This window comes from Gobio gobio (assembly GCF_949357685.1).
Source record: "Gobio gobio genome assembly, chromosome: 20".
NCBI classification, from domain to species: domain Eukaryota; kingdom Metazoa; phylum Chordata; class Actinopteri; order Cypriniformes; family Gobionidae; genus Gobio; species Gobio gobio.
In genome coordinates this window covers 14,129,092-14,148,979 of record NC_137113.1, presented here as the reverse complement: position 1 = coordinate 14,148,979, position 19,888 = coordinate 14,129,092, and the positions used below count along the sequence as shown (strand labels likewise).

The 19,888-nt window shown below is 38.6% G+C and overlaps 1 protein-coding gene across 18 annotated transcripts in view; it reads left to right on the top strand.

Annotated features, from left to right (window-relative positions):
• Nucleotides 1-19,888, top strand: part of baiap2b (BAR/IMD domain containing adaptor protein 2b) — a 65,393-nt gene that overhangs the window by 7,799 nt on the left and 37,706 nt on the right. For 15 of the 18 annotated variants that reach the window (XM_079801459.1, XM_079801456.1, XM_079801454.1 and 12 more), the window contains exons 2-3: nt 5,737-5,812; nt 10,061-10,147. In XM_079801459.1, the coding sequence (XP_079657585.1) occupies nt 5,737-5,812; nt 10,061-10,147 (163 nt within the window). The remainder of the gene's footprint in view (nt 1-5,736; nt 5,813-10,060; nt 10,148-19,888) is intronic. The other 3 variants (XM_079801460.1, XM_079801466.1, XM_079801455.1) reach the window with 1 other exon arrangement.

Genomic DNA, 19,888 nt, shown 5'->3' with positions numbered 1-19,888 from the left:
AGAAAAAGATTTAATATTTTGCATTTTGCTTTCAATTCCAGGTAGCCTATTGTAGTGCACAGAATACTGAGTGAATACTATAAAATACTGTACTGAAAAAATATATTATTAAATTAAGATACGTTATTATGAAATCGTATATATACTGTATATTTAGTATACAATTGCACTACATCATTGTATTGTTTTTGTGTCTTTAGTCAGAGAGTGCAAGAGGAGGACATACAATAGAATGAGAGGCATTGATTAAAGGTGAAAGCAAGAGGAACGATTTGACGCATATGTGTGTTTGAGTCAGGAGGAGATAATTGGCAAATGCTGGAATCTTTGCAGTGACATTTCATTCGAGATCTCACGGGAGAGTACACCAGCAGGAAGACGAAACCGTGTCTGTGTGCACGAACCCACCACACACACACAGCCCCTTTATATACATTCATTATACATAGGCACATGTACCAGCACATGCATCTAAGCCGTATTCATCATTGTCACCTTGCACTGAAATTGCGATTCACCCATTTCTCATCGGCGTTTCTGTGAATGGATTAAGGTGTTGGAACGAAGGGGGACACAGTGTTCCATCAGTCAAAGGTAATGAGCTCTAGCTGCACAAACTCCCCCTCCTGTTGCGATCAGATGGTATGATCCAAACGTGCAGGGAATAGGAATGCACTGTAGCCGAGAGTAATGCGGGGGAATTCCGACACAACCATATATGGGCAAGGAAGTCATTCTCTCTCCATCTCACCTCTCCAAGCTCACTCTGAAGTGGGATGCACACGCAGTGCTGATGTTCACGGTGAACTCGCACAGGCACACATACACCCACGCACGTACTCAGACAGGGGCTCATCTGAAATGGAAATTGGTAAGATGAGCACCAGGGAGGCTTGTAGGAGTGAGAGCTATAACTAAATGACATGCAGCATCCGCAGTGGACACGGAAAGATCTTTGTTCCTGTGGGATGATATCCCATATCAGGGCCCAATACTCTTGCTGTTAGTATCCTAGTGTAATAAAACTGATCTGGAGCCGGTGTTGTCTTGAAGCTAGGAATGTGTGAGACTAATAGTTTTTACTTGATTAACATTAAAGAAGTCAAATGTTAAATACCAATCCTTTAAAGTCGCGATGAAACGGAAGTACCACCAGACTTTTTCTTCAATATTGTGACATACATCCGAAAGAAATAGAAACAATGTAGGGCAGGACTTGGTTCTTTGCATCTGTTGATTGGATGGAGAATTGGCTGAATGCGAGTAATAAAGGGGCGGGGTTTATGCGGACTAAATGATTGGAGAAGTCTGTTATATCACCGCAAGATCGAGTTGTGACAATATGATTTAAGAATTATGAGGTAACAAAAAGAAACAGGATTTTATTTACAATAAAGTCATTAACATGCTTTTTGAAAATACAATATACACTACCAGTCAAAAGTTTTGAAAAAAAGTTTTGAAAGAAGTCTCTTCTGCTCACCAAGGCTGCATTTATGTTTATGTATATATATAAAAAAGCTGTAATATTGTGAAATATTATTAAAATGTAAAATAACTGTTTTCTATTTGAATATATTTTAAAATTTAATTTATTTCTGTGATGCAACGCTGAATTATGAGCATCACTACTCCAGTCTTCAGTGTCACATGATCCTTCAGAAATCATTCTAATATGATGATTTGCTGTTCAAGAAATATTTAATGGTTTCATATCAATGTTGAAAGCAGTTGTGTAAAAGATTTTAGGATTCTTTGATGAATAGAAAGTTCAAAAGAACAGTATTTATCTGAAAAAAAAAAACTATTTTGGGGAAAGAACTTAAAGAAATTAATACATTTATTCAGCAAGGGTGCATTAAATTGATCAAGTGATAGAATAGACATTTATAATGTTACAAAAGCTTTATATTTCAGATAAATGCTGTTCTTTTGAACTTTCTATTAATTAAATAATCCTGAAAAAAAAACAATGTTGAAAACAATAATAATGTTTCTTGAGCCGCAAGTCGGCATATTTGAGTTCAGCTTTGAATCACAGAAATAAATAGATTTTAAAATATATTCAAAAAGAAAAAAGTTATTTTAAATTGTAAGAATATTTCACAATAATACTGCTTTTGCTGTATTTTGGATCAAATAAATGCAGCCTTGGTGAGCAGAAGAGACTTCTTTCAAAAACAATCAAATCAAAATAGTACCGTTTCCAAACTTAGATAGATAGATCTATTACATCTGTTAGAATAAACCGTCTGAGTTTCTGACAAACCTAAACTGTGTTTTTTATTAGATAACCATACAATATGTAAATTACCGTGTTTCAGGGGCCAAGCGGTATTTCTGAACAAGCGAAAGCATCTCCAGTTGGAAAAATACACACCTAAAGCCTGGGTCACCTTGAGTCTAGCTATTTAGCGAGTCAAACTTCTCTGCCCACATTTAGTTCGCTGTTCTCTATATACTGGCATACATATGCAAATGTGTATCTTTGGAATGGTAGTGGCCCCAATAGTTTTAAGCCACACTTAAAAATATATGAATGTCATGCAGTGACATTTATACAGTGTGACGTAAGTGTCCAAATACTTGAGGCCAAATGTGTATCATAATAATAAGTGTAATAATTTTAGAATTTATTTTTATTTTATTTCCAGCATTGAATAATATAATTAATGGATAATGCAGTGCTTTGAACAGAATGTTGGCTGCTTAAAATCAACCCTGACATTTGGGTTCAAAACCTACTCAGACACACTGATTAATATACATCATCATTATCCATTTCGCTACTCGATTGTCCTGAGGCTGTAGGACTCAAGAGCATTACATAACGTTGAACAGCAGGAAGCTTTCGCCAGACTGCAACTCACAGCAGCGGTCACACGGCTGCTTTAACCATGTTTTACTGTGTATGTTGAAGACATAAAGATGAAAATGAGCACTTGTGCACCCACCTGACACTGAAGCATAGATTGTTATAGGACACACACACACACACACACACACAGAGAGAGAGAGAGAGAGAGAGAGAGAGAGAGAGAGAGAGTTGATTACATTCATCAATCTGCTCCAAGCTGTCTGAGACTGCAGCATTAGTTTCACATCACAGGTTTGTGTTGTAGCAGGTTTATGTACCACATTGGTTTGTTGACTTGATATAACGGTGTATTTGTGGTAAATGAGGCATGTTTACAACCTTGCTAGTTCAACAAATAATAACTGTTCTCAAAGTATTACCATGACAAAGCCAGTCTGTGTGCATGTGCACAGAGAAAATCTGAGCATGGGCATTCTGATTTATCAAGGCATTCTCAGGGTGAAGTTAAATAAAAGTTGCAACAGAATTGATGCACTGAACATTTTTGGCACAAATGCTGTATATTTCTGTTAATGGACTGTGAAAATGTGGCTTCATTTATTTTATAAAAAAAGGAAAATTATGCATTTTCTTTGGTGAGCGTCTGCATTATCTAATGAAACCACTCACATTTAGTTCTGTACTTTATACTGTTATATATGCACACCTTTATTTCAGGGGGAGCATAAACTTCCCCTCAGCAGTTTTTGAACTGGCGGTCCAGCTGAATATGCATCAACATAAAATCTTGCTCATTAGTTAAGACTATTAATTACATCCTAATGAACATGTCCGTAATGAAGTGCTGAAAAATGACATGGTAATCTGTGTTTAGTGTCTGGCAGAGCCGCACAGAGAAGAAAATGACACCTAATCGGAGGTTTGGTTGCTCTCGTTCATGCTTGTTAAACATAGATCGATTGCTGTGGGACTAATCAAGGAAAGAGAGTTTTCCCAGCAGAGTGTTTTTAATGCTTTTAATGATTAAATGTTGGGTGGACATCAGCTTGGCACTGGTTCATGTATAATACTGATTTCTCTGGGATGATGCTCTGTGGAAAATGTTGAGGAGAGGAAAAGCAGTTTGGTTAAATTTATTGGCTTGGTCCACATAGAATGGACGAGATTTGCAAAAATTGGGCATATTATACATGCACTTCACCATTATGTTTGACCAAAACTTGAGATGAAAAAAGCTTCAAGGTTCTTGCATGAATACCAGTCACACATTTAACCTCATGCATACTATCATGCACTCTCATCTCATAGGCATGCGGTGCAGTGAGATCCATCACACAATGATTGTGTAATTCCTTCCTTGATGAAAACACGCCAGCTGTGCTTGCTTTGCATCGAACCATGAATTTCTCCTGTGTTTTTATTTGATCTCATCTCTTTTATTTGTTGGTCTGTGTTTCCTTTTTCTTTTTTAAAGACTTTATAATGAAGATTACTACCCCTGGAAAGAATCTGCTGTATGATTGCATGCAGCAGATGATGAATTACATAAGATATAATTGTGAGTTGAGATGTTGTTAGATAAGACGTGACAGTGAGCGAAAGACACGCAGGTTTATGAATGATTCACTTGAGGTTGATTTAGTTGCCTTGCCTCGTCTTTCTGGCTCTCCTTCATTGTTTATGCAAGTTTGACATATTTGCAAAGTTTGAAATTAAACATTTATTTTAATGTATATTTACACAGAATTCCCGTACAAATATTGAAAAATGGCTAATGTGCAATTCTGTTAATTGGCCTAGTGGGTATTGAGATTCGTCAAAGCCTGTTATCTAAAGAGCCAAAGCATTTGATTAAATATTGTCCTTTCACTAGTTTTGGCTAAAATGTTTTTAATTGCATGCTCTCTGAGGTATTTTTTGGACAGTCCATTCCTAAAGCTGCACAGAAAAAAAAACATTCTGTCTATGTCCTCATTTTTACTGGAAACCTGCTTTCATTTGAAACTGGAGTAAAGGATGGGGGGGGGGATTTGGGATATTCCCCAGAAATCAGTTTACCGTCTACTTTAATTGAGCACATAAACAACTTTACTCCAATTCTGTAAAACCTGGAGACTTTCATTTACATAGCTTCATTCTCTCTCCATAGTACAGTGCTTTATTGCTGGTAGGTTTTTTTGTACATCCTCTGCTCTTCTTGGCTTTCCTAGATTCTGTCTCCTGGTATACAATTTTGAACCCTTTTTCTGTCACTTTTCATGCCTCCCTATAATTTTTGAAGCTGTGATAAAGCCTGTAAAAACGGGAACAATGTGACATTGGGGCAAACGTGCTCAGAACAAATTTGTCAAGTTGAGAGATTTTACTTTGAATGGAGCAGCAAAGCTCTTTTAAAAAAAAAGAGAATGAGGTTTCCTCAATAAGGAGTTTCAACAGAAAATGAATAGATTTTAAAGGGCAACTCTTAATGTTGTATTAGGTGAGTCAGGCTGTGGGTAGATCTCCACATATTCCCAGAATCCTGTGCTCACCACCAACAAAGGAACGGCAAATCCCAGCTGGCATGATGCCTTCCAAGTCCCACTAATGAGAGTGTTCTGAAAAGGGGGGCGTGAGAGCTCTGGCTCTTTCTCGGTATCTGCACATGCACTGCATCTTCATATTCACAACAGAGAGACAGTTTTTTGTAAAATGGAGGGGCTTCAGAACTCGGCTTCAGACCAGGCAATTGACCCAAGTGTGAAAGCACCCATAGAATTAGAAGTTCGCCTGTTCAATTATCTGCATCCTTAAAGATGTGATCTCCCATTAAACTTTTGAAAAAAAGCATTTGTCCCACTGATGTTCTTGGTAGTGGTGAGTATGCCTGCTAAATTGCTGTTGTTGTGCTGACTAAAGCTGTGCTATTTCCGTTTCAGTCCATCATGGAGCAGTTCAACCCTTGCTTGAGGAACTTTGTTGCCATGGGGAAGACGTATGAGAAGGCCCTCTCCAGTGAGTACATCAGCGGCTTGTTCATTATCACTCTTTCTGGCAATGAGCCAGCTATTCAAGCTCTTGTTCCATTGGTCTGCTTTAATTTATGAGAAGAAATTGCTTGAAATTCATGCTTATGGGGAGCTCCGCTCCTTGACACTCCTTGGTTGCATACACATTCACAACTATTATAAAAACTCGAATCAAATTCTTGTAGAAATCTAGCAGAATGTTTGTTTAAATGTTTGTTAAGAATTTATGTTTTTGTTTGTGGGGCGGAAGGCTTTCTGTTCCTCTGTACTGATGATGTCATAGAATGTTACATGTCTAAATCCATCTGCACCCTAAAACCCCCTAAACATCCATCAGGTTCATGCATGTAGCATCTCCAGAGCTGTCACATACATGTAACCAATGACACTCGATGATGTATTTCTGTTAAATGTGCAGACCTCTGTGTGTGTTTTCAAGATGTTGACTGGGCATGGACAAGGACGTAGGCATTTCAGAGCAAAAAATATGCACTGGGAGGAAGGGAGAGTAAAATGGAAACGAGAACAGGCGTAAATAGGCCAGAGAGAGCTCTGGGAGCAGACATAGTCCCACAGAGGGAATGAAAAGAGAACAGGAAAGATGTATATTCAGGACAAGAATGGTACGTCACTGCAAAGAAGGACAAAGTATGGCAAAAAACGACAATAGATAGCACAGGTATTTGGTGTTCAACGCAACACTTAAATGCCCTTTACTGCATCGCTTCTTTCTTTCACAATGCTTTATTCAGAGAGTACTAATTACTAACATTGTCTCGTTTTTAACTTCTAACACTCTTGAAAAACAGCTTTTATGACAAACCCTAACCAGATGCGACGCAACAAGATGACAAGAAGTTTGTCTATCCATACCGAACACGAAAATCAAAAATGCGAACTAATCGATCACAAAACACAGGCAATTACAACAGTTTGTGCACTCTCTTTCTTTCACTCACAGCACAATTTAGCATGCAAAATAACACAAACCTTGTATTTTCATGCTTTTTCAGTTTGTTGTTGTTTGTTATATAATACCAGAATATCAGATTCTAAACTTGCATAGTCTCTCCTCATCCATGTTTGATGTTTAATATGTATGAGGAGTAATATTTCGGTCCAGGGAGATTTTGGTGTGGCTCATCACTCATCGCGATTGTAGCTGGTTCGAAACATTTTTGAAAGAGAAAGAGATAACTTTTTGTCAAGTTGCTTCTGGTTAGAACACATTGTTTCGAGAGAATTTTACGCTTAAATGCTTTAGATGTTAAACATTATTTAGAAATATAATCAGGTAAATAATGGTGCCACATTGTCTGATTTCAGGGTATAATGGCTACAGGGTGCCTGTGTTCAGTTTAGGTGCACGGACAGGGCAAATCCGGACAAATCCCTGTAGAGTTGGCACTGTGCCAAGTACTGCAGAGAACCAATAATTTCACTCACCATTCCGGAGTCCATCTAATATTTTATGAGGCAGAAAATACGAGAAAAAGACCAAAAGCTCTGGAGGGTAGACCATGAGTGTGTGTGTGTGTGTGTGTATGTGTGCGAGAGTGTAAAGTCTGAGAGATAAAGTTAAAAAAAGACCCAACTAGAGTGAGATTTGTGCTCCCATCCTTTGTAGATCAGCCTGGGCTGTAGCTACAGAGGTTCGCAGAATCCATCATGGGGATTTGCTAGAGTTGTAAATTTGCCAGGTCTTGCAGGCAGTAGAGTGGAAACCCTCAACAGTACCCACTAATGACTAGTGCAGATGGTGGCCACTGGGCATTTGCTAATTTTTAGGTTGCTTGGCCAATGCAAGTAACCAAAAGTGAAACTAATAGATTGTTTGAAGATAATGAAATGTCTTAGTACAAAAAAGAAACATTGGCTGCAAATGTTCAAAAGTGGCTTGCAGACAAGGAGATTTTGGAGGTCCATTTGCATGCCCTGAAGTAGATGATTATGTTGAGATGTCTTGTGCATAAGCAGATGTTAAGCCTAAAGTATTCCCTTAATTGCCTGTTCCTTGGTGTTGTAGTGTTGGAGGACTTAATTAGAAATTAATTAGAATAAGAATAATTAGTGACCAAAGACCTTATCATCTATATTCAATGGATACTTCAATAGAGTCTACATTAAGCAGGAGAATATCACATAGACCTGCCGTGTGCTAACTGGGTATAGATTGGGCTTTTCTGTGGTTTTTAACTTTGGATTGTCTCTTGTGGCTGATCAGTGTTTCCTCAGAGATGGTTGAAGAGACTTTCTGTCCTATTTTTTAGACCTCTGTAATCCTCTTTCCTTCTGCTGCCTCTCTCGTTTCTTTACCCCTCACCACTCAGCCTAACCGCTGGAGCACCAAAGCCCCCAGATTTCCCCCTCTAATCCCTCACAACCAGGACGCACCTTATCCTGAGCCTGGGATTTGCGCGGACACTAGCAAATAAGTCTATACATTTATACGTGATTGGGCTGCCACTGGTGTAGCCTAACCACCTCCACCCAAACACTCTTTCTGCATTGAATTGGGATGGTCTTGGTCATACAGCATATTTAATTTGATGTGTCAACAAGTCTGCTAGGGATAGAAGTATGGTCTGTTTAAAATGTCAGAGAACAGAAACATAAACAGATCTTAGATCTTACAACACAAGTACATGTGGCAACGCTGAGAAAGCTATGCTGTGTGTATTTTCACTGTAATGAAGATGCATTTTCATTTAATGGCGGATACCTAATAAATTGAAAAATTCTACACAATTTTTTCTAAATAAATAAAAAACAACACTAAAATCAATTAATTTTGTGATTTGCGATATTTTACAGTGCTATTCAATTTTTTATGTTTTAATGATTAATGCCAAAGTTAGATGGCAACAAAGCTAATATAAAATGTAAAAATAAATTTACAGTAGCCTTATTGCGGTATTCAGTGTTACCGGTGTTGCACGGTGTTCAGCCATATACTGCTTACATTACTTGCCCACTGTGACACCGTAAATTGAATAAAAATCATTTAGCTCAGTTGGACAGCGGATGCAACAAATATAAACTTAAGGCTTCTGCTCTGCTCCATACAGCAGATGTCGCAGCGGGAGTCTGTTTTAATTTATGAGACGAAATTGCTTAAGATGACTGACAAGAAGATGATGGAGGATTTGGTGCGTAACAGATCCTGAGCATCATTGACAAATATCTTATTGTGTAAAATGTGCGGTCAGTACCGCCGCTCTCTACACAATAATTATGAATTCGAAAAGCGTGCACCCCCAACCCAAGTGGTATCAGTAATCTGTAAAATGTCCTCACTGTGACATCCCTAATGCACAATTAAATTTCCAGTACTGGAACAGATACATTGTGCATCCCTAGAATTGCAGGATTTAGATACGCAACAATGAACAAAATAAATGTGCACAGCAACAAATGTCTGTTCACATACTTACATAGTAGTTTCAGGCCCTATTTCAGGCCCTATTGCTAAATGTACCAGGGTGTTGATTGTTCTTCCAATGAAAATTGAAAGTAAGTTTTTACAAAAAAAAAATTACCTCAAAAACTTGCAATGAAAATTAGAAGTGACCTATGACCCTAAACCTTATTGGATGTACGTCTATCTCTCGCAGCCTGTTGCATCAAATTAAAAATGCTGTGTCGGTCTGTATGATTCTTACTCGATTTTAAAATTCTTTCAACTGAAGTCAAGGCAGAACTTGGCTTATTCTACTGCTACACATGCTAACCTTCGCTAACCACTTGCTCAGTACCTTCTGGTTCTAAATTTCACTGTGCTCCAAGACACTTTGTGCTTCTTGGCACTCTCCCGCCTCGCTAAACTGCCATGATCCTCTGGCTCCGAGAGAGCCTGATTCAGAGCCAGCCCTTCTCTTCCATGGTGACGCAGAAGAGGCACAGCTGTCCCTGTGGTGGGACCTCACACAGAATGAGTGATTGCTCTCAGTAATGCGCTATCTGATGTGAATGTTACGTTTTGGAGGGTATCAAACTTTCTTTTCCTTTATTTTAAAGTAATGATACTTTTGCTATTCATTGCTCACCAATCACAAGCTCCACCCCCACCTCCCCAGTTCTCTGGCCGATACATCATAGAACATATAGAGCTTAAAGCTTTCCCATCCACCTCTCCTGTTTTCATAGATGCTGCACCTATGGGTTGAGGGAAGCTTCGGGTTAGCAAGTTAGCACAACCCCGATTCTTATGTCCCCAATGCTTCCATGTTTCCAGGTGTGACATTTGCAGCAAAAGGCTACTTCGACGCACTGGTGCGGATGGGAGAGCTGGCCAGCGAGAGTCACGGCTCTAAGGATCTTGGTGAGTTATAGACTGTAGTTGCAGTGCCCCCTGTGTTTGGGAGGGGGATTGCAAAAGAGACTAACTTATGGTTTCAGTGTGAATGGCTTTGGATGTATGAGTACATAGTACAGCATATCTAAGACTGTATCTTTGGACATAACACATATGTACAAATGTACACACTCTGCAGATTCATTCATTTGCTCATTGGTGATTGGTTTGCATTATGTTCATTCTCTTGTCTTATTTCCGTGTCTCTCTATGAAAAATCATCCAACTGTAGCAATTAGGATTTAGATTTAGGGAGTCATGAGGAGATTATAAAACCATTCTTGAGGCATCTCAACTTTTTTCATTTGCAGTAAAATGTGAAAATCTAGTTACCCACTCTGCCCTTTTATGACCTTAAACTTTGCAATTCGGCTGTGCATGAGAACAAACAATCTTTCTTTTCAATTGTGATTTGTGTAAATGCATTAATGGTACTGGTCTGGCGCTAAACCATATCAAAAATATATATCAAAAATCATATTTGTGTAATTTTTTTTCTTAGCCTGCCACTTCAGATGGCATCTGTCCCATCTTTTCTAGGTAAAGTCTTGAAATATTTCAGTTTAGTGGAAGTGTTTGCACATCACATGATACCTTTTATTGTATTTGTAATATGTTTTTTCCCATTTAATAATTTTAAAATTAATGTACATTTTGTATTCACTACGAAGCTTTGTGCATCAGTAAGGCTTCTGTGAATCATTTGTTTTCGTCTAGCCCTTGTATGAATTATGCCCTTCAAATCATTGTGAATAACATGTCCATGAAAAATTTATATGCAAACCCTTTTTGAGATGACATTTAGAGAACATATCTGAAGTCACAGTAAAAGTATGTTTTTCTTTCCTCTGTAATGTTGCTGTCCATTCATTATTTACAAGTGACTGTGCCTTGTAGCTAGAAGTGACTAACTATGCAGTAAACACCATAGCAACCAATGGATGCACCAAATATCAGAACATCCAAATAAATCCTTTGGCATTTACCTTTACAGGAAGTGTTCTATTCTATTGGTATCTTATGCTGAAAGAGCATTTTAGACCTGTAAGTCTGAAAATCATATGATTTTTAAATCAGGCTGGACTACGTTTTTTGATCTCCAAGGGGAAATTTATTGACCAGAGTGTGGGTTTGAACCTCAGTGCTCAGCTTCAATTTGTTTGTCCAGTGCATTACTCTGGGTAGAGTTGGAGTCTGATTAGATGGACTTCAGTGGAATGTGAGACTCTTGATAGGATTGGCTATTGAATCTACTGCATAATCTGTCATTCTTCAAGATGATGCTAAAAGCACATCAGAGTCACAGCAGCAAATATGAGTCGAAGTTTTATCTTAGAAGAAGACTAGAGAGGAGAGGCTTACAGAGGGGACATGAAAGCTAGTCATACTTCCATTATTTATCTCCGAGGCATTTTTCTGAACATTCACCTTTTCATTTCACGGCTGGTGCCTCATTGAATAAATGTTCAATGAAGGTCACGATCCCAGCTCTAATTTGATCAGTAAAAGGCTATTATCTGAATGAATCCCGCTTCATCTCATCCTGAGATTAGTTGCCTGATTTACATCATTCTCAATATGTAAACAGTACAGCCAGGCGGAGATGGAGACCTTATGAGATTATATTTTAGACTGCTGGAGAGCTATTTCTAGAGTGCTGCTGTCTCAGCATTGTTAAAAAGCAGCAATATCTAAAGTTTAATGAAAAAAGTTTAATGAGAATTTAAACCGCTCAGCCTTTTCACTATAGACTTTCATCTTTAGGCAAATTACAGCATATCTGTGTTTGTACCTTCATGTCATATGCATATGTGCATCACCATATGTAGCATTATGATTATGCAGTATGCACATAATATGAAAAGTGTATAAGGGTTGGTGGTGTGACATTTTTACCCTCTGATATAAGAAACGTGTCCATCAATATAGATTTGACCAAATACAGAAAATACATAAGTGCATGTGTTTTTTGTTTGCTAATATTTCTTTTACAGTTCTTTTACAAAAAATGCAAGTGTTACATAAGGTAAAGCTGTATCAGTATACTCCCTCCTCCCATAATAGTATGTGCATGCATGTATTGACTATCTTATGCTTCTACAGATATTCCAGTAATACTCATGTCATTTGTATGTGCCTGTTCTTTACAGTGAATGACAAGCATGCATGAACTTTTTTTAACTGCTTCTGTACATCACCATTACCATGCGGGTTTTACTAGGGATGCACAGTATATTGACACAAGATATTGGCCCAATATCTGCAAAAATGTTCTATTATTATTATTATTATTATTATTATTATTATTATAGTAGCAGCAGATATTGTATATTTCATTATTTATTCTTTTGGCAATCCTAGAGGTCCCTTGTACTACCTTCTCATTTTTTATTAGCATAGACATTGTGTAAGCCAAAACATATAAAAATAATTATATATACATATATATATATATATTTATTTTTTTAAGTATCTAATCAACAGTGCTTCACACTTTTGTTGCATGTGTCTGTGTTTCCCATGGTATTCCAGAGCATACCAGATATGTCATAGTATGTCATAACCACAAAACATACCTGTTCCTTTGTCTGCTTATTGTTAGTGAGTACTATGATTAATGTCCATGAGCGAGACAAAGAAGTGTGTGTTCCTCTTTGAGGGACAGGTTAGGTTAGGATCAGGTCTGTTCTGTAAGTACAGTGGGGCAAAAAAGTATTTAATCAGCCACCAATTGTGCAAGTTCTCCCACTTAAAAAGATGAGAGAGGCCTGTAATCATCATAATCATCACTTCAACTATGAGAGACAGGAATGAATCCAGAAAATCACATTGTCTGATTTTTAAAGAATTTATTTGCAAATTATGGTGGAAAATAAGTATTTGGTCACCTATAAAAAAGCAAGATTTCTGGCTCTCACAGACCTGTAACTTCTTCTTTAAGAGGCTCCTCTGTCCTCCACTCGTTACCTGTATTAATGGCACCTGTTTGAACTCGTCGTTATCAGTATAAAAGACACCTGTCCACAACCTCAAACAGTCAGACTCCAAACCCCACTATGGCCAAGACCAAAGAGCTGTCAAAGGACACCAGAAACAAAATTGTAGACCTGCACCTGGCTGGGAAGAATGAATCTGCAATAGGTTAGCAGCTTGGTGTGAAGAAATCAACTGTGGGAGCAATTATTAGAAAATGGAAGACATAAAAGACCACTGATAATCTCCCTAGATCTGGGGCTCCACGCAAGATCTCACCCCATGGGGTCAAAATGATCACAAGAACGGTGAGCAAAAATCCCAGAACCACATGGGGGAACCTAGTGAATGACCTGCAGAGAGCTGGGACCAAAGTAACAAAGGCTACCATCAGTAACACACTACGCTACCAGGGACTCAAATCCTGCAATGCCAGAGGTGTCCCCTTGCTTAAGTTGTCCGGGTGATCCAGAAGAAGATTGGAAGAATGTCATATGGTCAGATGAAACCAAAAGATTACATTTTGGTAAAAACTCAACTTGTCGTTTTTGGAGGAGAAAGAATGCTGAGTTGCATCCAAAGAACACCATACCTACTGTGAAGCATGGGGGTGGAAACATCATGCTTTGGGGCTGTTTTTCTGCAAAGGGACCAGGACGACTGATCCGTGTAGAGGAAAGAATGAATGGGGTCATGTATCGTGAGATTTTGAGGAAAAACCTCCTTCCATCAGCAATGGCATTGAAGATGAATCATGGCTGGGTCTTGCAGCATGACAATGATCCCAAACACACCGCCCGGGCAACGAAGGAGTGGCTTCGTAAGAAGCATTTCAAGGTCCTGGAGTGGCCAAGCCAGTCTCCAGATCTCAACCCCATAGAAAATCTTTGGAGGGAGTTAAAAATCTGTGTTGCCCAGCGACAGCCCCAAAACATCACTGCTCTAGAGGAGATCTGCATGGAGAAATGGGCCAAACTACCAGCAACAGTGTGTAAAAACCTTGTGGAGACTTACAGAAAACTTTTGACCTCTGTCATTGCCAACAAAGGGTATATAACAAAGTATTGAGATTAACTTTTGTTATTGACCAAATACTTATTTTCCACCATAATTTGCAAATAAAATCTTTAAAAATCAGACAATGTGCTTTTCTGGATTTTTTTTCTCATTCTGTCTCTCATAGTTGAAGTGTACCTATGATGAAAATTGCAGGCCTCTCTCATCTTTTTAAGTGGGAGAACTTGCACAATTGGGGGCTGACTAAATACTTTTTTGACCCACTGTAAATGTTGAATGTCAGTGTTATTTAGGGGCCATAGGCTTTGAAAGAACTTGCAAGAGAACGTCGGCATGAAGTGGACACTTTTATCCAATTTGGCCACAGGCAGAATAAGTCTGTGTTATGAATTTATACTCAAGCAGACGTATGCGTGGGTGAGGGTGCGTGCATTCAAGCACGTGAGAACCATAGCATCAGCCATGTGGACCCAACCGATTGCTGCACGCCTAAATAAATCTCTTAAGTGAGGTCTTAGCCCAGCGTTAATAATTGATACAGACTTATTTCTGGCTTTAGTATAATTGTATGCAGAAAGGAAGGCAGTTCTGAAGATGGGGGGCTTCACTGATCATCATGATGGCCATGAAACCTTAAAATCAGTCACACAATCTCAGTTAAACACTTTTGCCCATCACAGTCAGTTTCAAGATGTTCCTGTCTTCATGTACTTGTTAGCATGTCTTTGAGATGGACTGGAGGGGTTTTAAAGGATGTTGTACAACAGCGGCTGCATTAATAATGTAAGAACTCAAACGTAATGGGTAGCACAGTTCACATGCCTGAGGTGTGTGTGCTAGCCTGACGTCGTCATACTCAATTCTAGTCAGAATATAAGTCTGATACTGCTCCATTGGGCTGTGATTATGAGGCGAGTTTCAACCAAACCAGGAAAGACCTCAATTGGATAGACCTACATCCAATCAAAGCGGCGCATAGTTGTCAACAGAACTCAACTGCATGCACGCTGGAAGAAGTAGAAGAAAATTAGTGTAAACGATCTTTGCCGGTGTTGTAAAAAATAATTTAAGGATACACAGAGTACTTACCAACACGATCAGCATTTTTGAGAGAAATAGTGAAGGTGAATGCATATATACGAACAAGTTCTCCGTTCAGGATTAGAACGAATTCAACCCAAGCGCTCTTTGGTGACGTGAATGCTTACGTTACTGTTTATCATCTGTCCATCATCGTATAACGCCCGCCCTGACAATTTGATTGGCCCGAACAGCTTCTGTTCAGGCTTAGTTGCTCCACAACGGATCAAGTCCAGACTAGAGGATGACACGGGAGTGGATTTTCACTCCTATCCCGTCCCACTACCATAGAAAGAAATCTTGTCCCGTCCCACTCCCAGACCAAAGTTTAAAAAATAATCCCATCCCATCCTGCTCCTAGTAAATTGACTCCCACTCCCATCCTGCTCCTGTTTAAACTGACTCCCGCTCCTGTACCGCTCCCATATATTTTTTTCTTCAATTAGTGTTTAGTTAATACATAGAATTTGATTTAATCTGCTCTCCATCCTGTTTTAGACCAGCTGCTGAGCCCCTGTTTCTAGATTTTCTCCAGAAAATGGAAGACAGCAAATAAAAGATAAACAGTACATAGTTCACACCATGTCTACAATAGTTTAATAAACCCAAACAGCACATAAAGCTGCATTTTACTCAATTATTGTTGAGTAAACAATACATTTATAGTTTACATTTATAGGTTTTTTTTAATTACATGTTAACGATTTTCATCAATTATGCTCTTGCATAACGAGTCCATCTTAGTTATATGTTGCTGTGTAGGAACAAAAGTGCATCTACATTTTCTGGATTGAGGTTAGAAGGGTCTGAGATCTTGGCTGCACATGCGAGCAATTTTGTCGGTCAGACGAGACTTGACACCTGACGGTAATTTTCGCTTGATGAACGAAGCGATGCTTGGCTGATTCTTTCCCGAATTTGCCTTGCAAGTGTGCCTCTTCAGACCGCTCGTCCCTGAATCACTTGCGTACTTGACTAAGACTAAGCATGTCTTACAAGCAGCGTACATCGTGCAATCACCGTCACATTCTACTCTCATAAACTTAATTAATATTTCAGACTTTCCGACCAGTTCTGTGAACTTAATAGACATGTCATTACTTCTGACTTTGCGCTGTAAATAATTTTTTGCCACATCGACTTCTCCGCGGCTGTTAGCTCCCTCCATCACTGCTCTTTGAATTCCGGCGGGAAGCCGTGACCAAAAGCACTGATGGCTTCTGGGACGGCTGGGTCGTGTAGTTATTTTTTAATTGCGTTACATTGTAGGCGTATTAAAGGAAACTACAAAATGGTGCATTTACTTTTTTCTTTTTTTGTCGTCTTTGCTATTAGTTGATTCCCGCTCCCGTCTGCTCCCGTTAACCATTTATTAAATTTGGCTAAATTCGGCTGGCATCCAGGCTATGTGTGCGCACTTGTTATCCCCTATGTTATATGGATGTTGACTAGTCATTCAACAACCTAGTTGATTAGTGCAGTTGACTAGTTTATGTATGTAGAACTGGCCGGTATTTTGATTCGTTTTTATATATATATGTTGTGATTTTAAGACACTGTGGCAAGTGAACGGCAAGTTTTTTTTAACGTAAAAATACAACTTACACTGTAAAAAATGCAATCATGGTCAGGTGAACTTAAAACCAGCCAAATTATACAGAATTTCCTTAAAAGGACACTTAACCCCAAAATGAAAATTCTGAACTAGGGAGCTGATTGAGACCCACCCTTAAGTCCTTTGCACACTGAGTCCGAAATTTTCGCATGCGTTTTTTCGTATTCGTGATTCGAAAAATTCGTCACGCAAAGAGACCATGCACACTGAGTCCGATGCGTATTAACGAATGCGTTACGGAAAAAAAATGCAAAACAACACAAAATGCCGTCTTCCACCTCCTTGTCAAGGAGCTGCGGGATTATCCAGACCGATTCAAAGTTTACTTAAGAATGTCAGTGGCTCCGTTTGATGCTTTGCTAGCGGTACTGGAGCCACATATTTAAAAGAAGACCACCAATGTCCGTGAATCAATTGATCCTGAACAGAGACTGCAGTATCCGCACGCACGCACGCGCACACACACACACACCCGGTTTACAGGGACTTGGTGTGCTATAATTATAGCTGTGATATAATAATATTTGTAGTATTTTTGATACAATAATATTTGTATATATAGCCTAATTGTATGTATCTGAGGAGCACTGGCGATTCATTCACCACCATTGCCAGCAGTTTTAGGTTGGGCATCAGCACTGTAGATGGGGAAAACGGATGCGAAAAACGCAGAAAATCGAACCTGTTCCGATTTTCTTTTTGACGGACGAAAGTTTCGGAGGCAGTGTGCAAGCATGACTGACATAACGTGAGGTCGAATTTATTTTTTGACGTGCGTAAATTTCGCATGCGAATTTCGGACTCATTGTGCAAAGGCCTTTAGTATCGAGATAATTTTGCAGATAAGTTATCATCTCGGCTCACTTGGTGTACAGCTGCGCTTACCTGCAGATGGAAAGCTGTTTTTCCTCATTCGCCTGGTGTTTAGATTTCCTGTGATTTCTCATTGTGGTGGTGATATTATGATAACTCAGTTTCATTAATGAATTTGATCAAAAGCAACTCCATTTTGTAAGATCATTTTCATCTAAGTAATTCCACACTTAGCGTGGCTGACGACAACTTTATGTGACCAAATACAATCAACTTGTTAATGCTCTACAGCGCTCTTTTAGTGCTTTGGATTTAGCATGGATTCACTGCATTTACAGCCAGCAAAGCAACGTAGAAAATTCGAATAGCATTTTTATTTTTCTAATATTAATTACAGATTCGTGCACACCTCTACTTGAGGGTGATTTTCATTTTTGGGTGAAATATCCCTTTAAGAATGATAAGTCAACTAGTTGGTCATTAAACCCACCCACCCGTTGATTTACTATATATATATATATATATATATATATATAATGATATCAGGCTTAAATCCTGTCAGTCTAGTTATAAAACTGAATGAGCGGAAGTAATCTAAATTTATGAAATTAATTTATATCATTGCAAGAGCTTCGTTCTCAGGGTGGATAATGGTGAGATTTCATTAAGTGCCGTAATCTTCCTCTTCATCGCATCCTCAACTCTGAATTACTCGTGATCTCTTGCTGTGAAAAGAGATGCACGGTGATTCTTCAATGCAGCACTTGTGCGTATCGCATCACCCACCGCCCGCAGTCAGCCCACGCACTGATGCAGGAACGCAGCCGGCCCGAGGAGAGAGAGGGAGCCATGAGCTAAAAATAGATGAAACACTTGCCTTAACAGGAGAAGTTCCGCTAGAGAGAGAATGAGAGAGCAAGAGTATTGTGAATGCAGCCCGTGCTGTGGATTTAGAGTCCCAGAATGCCTCCTTGGTGATGTCAGTGTTTCCAAAAACAGCTTCCCCTGTCTGCCTCTTCAATGCTGCACGAGTGTGTGGAATACTAAACAGCTTCCTGTTCCCTCTGCCCAAATATGGATGTGAGAGACCAATAGGTCGTTGTCTTCTCATGTTTGTAGCTTTAGCTTTGGGAGTTTTCCATCAAATTACAACCGTTTATGCTAATAATTAGACTAAATCCTGGATATTCTTGCTCAAGCACAAATGTTTGCAGAAAGGCAACTGTGTTCTCTGACTAAACACGATTAATTGCGTCTGCAAGCATCTTGCTCTCGCTGTAGTCACAAAATAACTCTGGGGTGTTTGAATAATTAATGCTGGCAAATCTTGGTGCAAACTGAAATTCTCCAGCAACACATCCGGTCTCATTTTTGATAAGCTATTTAAGTAAATCCTTCAAAATATGCCTCGCAGATCAGATTTCCTGTCCAAACATTAATCATTTGTATTTGAAGCTTATTTTCTACTGTGGCACATCGCAATGAATGTTATTTTTCGTCTTTGGAGAATGACCCGAAGGCTAAATCCCTCATTAAAGTAAAGATAAACCGGACACATCTACAAAACCATTAGTCTTTTCTGACAATACGGAATAAAGTAATAAAGCCGAAGGAATAAAAACACTCCTTTAACATGTTTAAGAGATTGATTTATATACATGACATTAAAAAAAGTTCTACACTACCGTTTGTGATCAGTAAGATTTAAGATTAAAAGAAATTAATACTTTTATTCAGCAAGGATACATTAAATTGATCAAAAGTAAACAGTAAACTTGTATACTGTTACATTGTTTCAAAAATGATTTCAAATAAATGCTGTTCTTTTGAACTTTATCTTCATCAAGGAACCCTGAAAACAATGCATCACTGTTTCCACTAAAATTAAGCAGCAACTGTTTTCTACATTGATAATAATAATAAATGTTTCTTGAGCTCCAAATCAACATATTAGAATGATGCTGAAAAGTCAGCTGTCATCACAGGAATAAATTACATTTTAAAATATATTAAAATAGCGTTATTTTAATTATTCATGATTTTTTGGTTTACAGAATAGTGAAGGCTCCTTCAGAATATACAATAAAATAAAATGTATAGAATAGCATCAACTGAAAAACAAATAAAATAAACATTCAACAAGACATTTAAGAACCGCTGAAATATTTTTCTGTATAGCTATACACAGCTGTCACTCTCTCCCAGTTCTC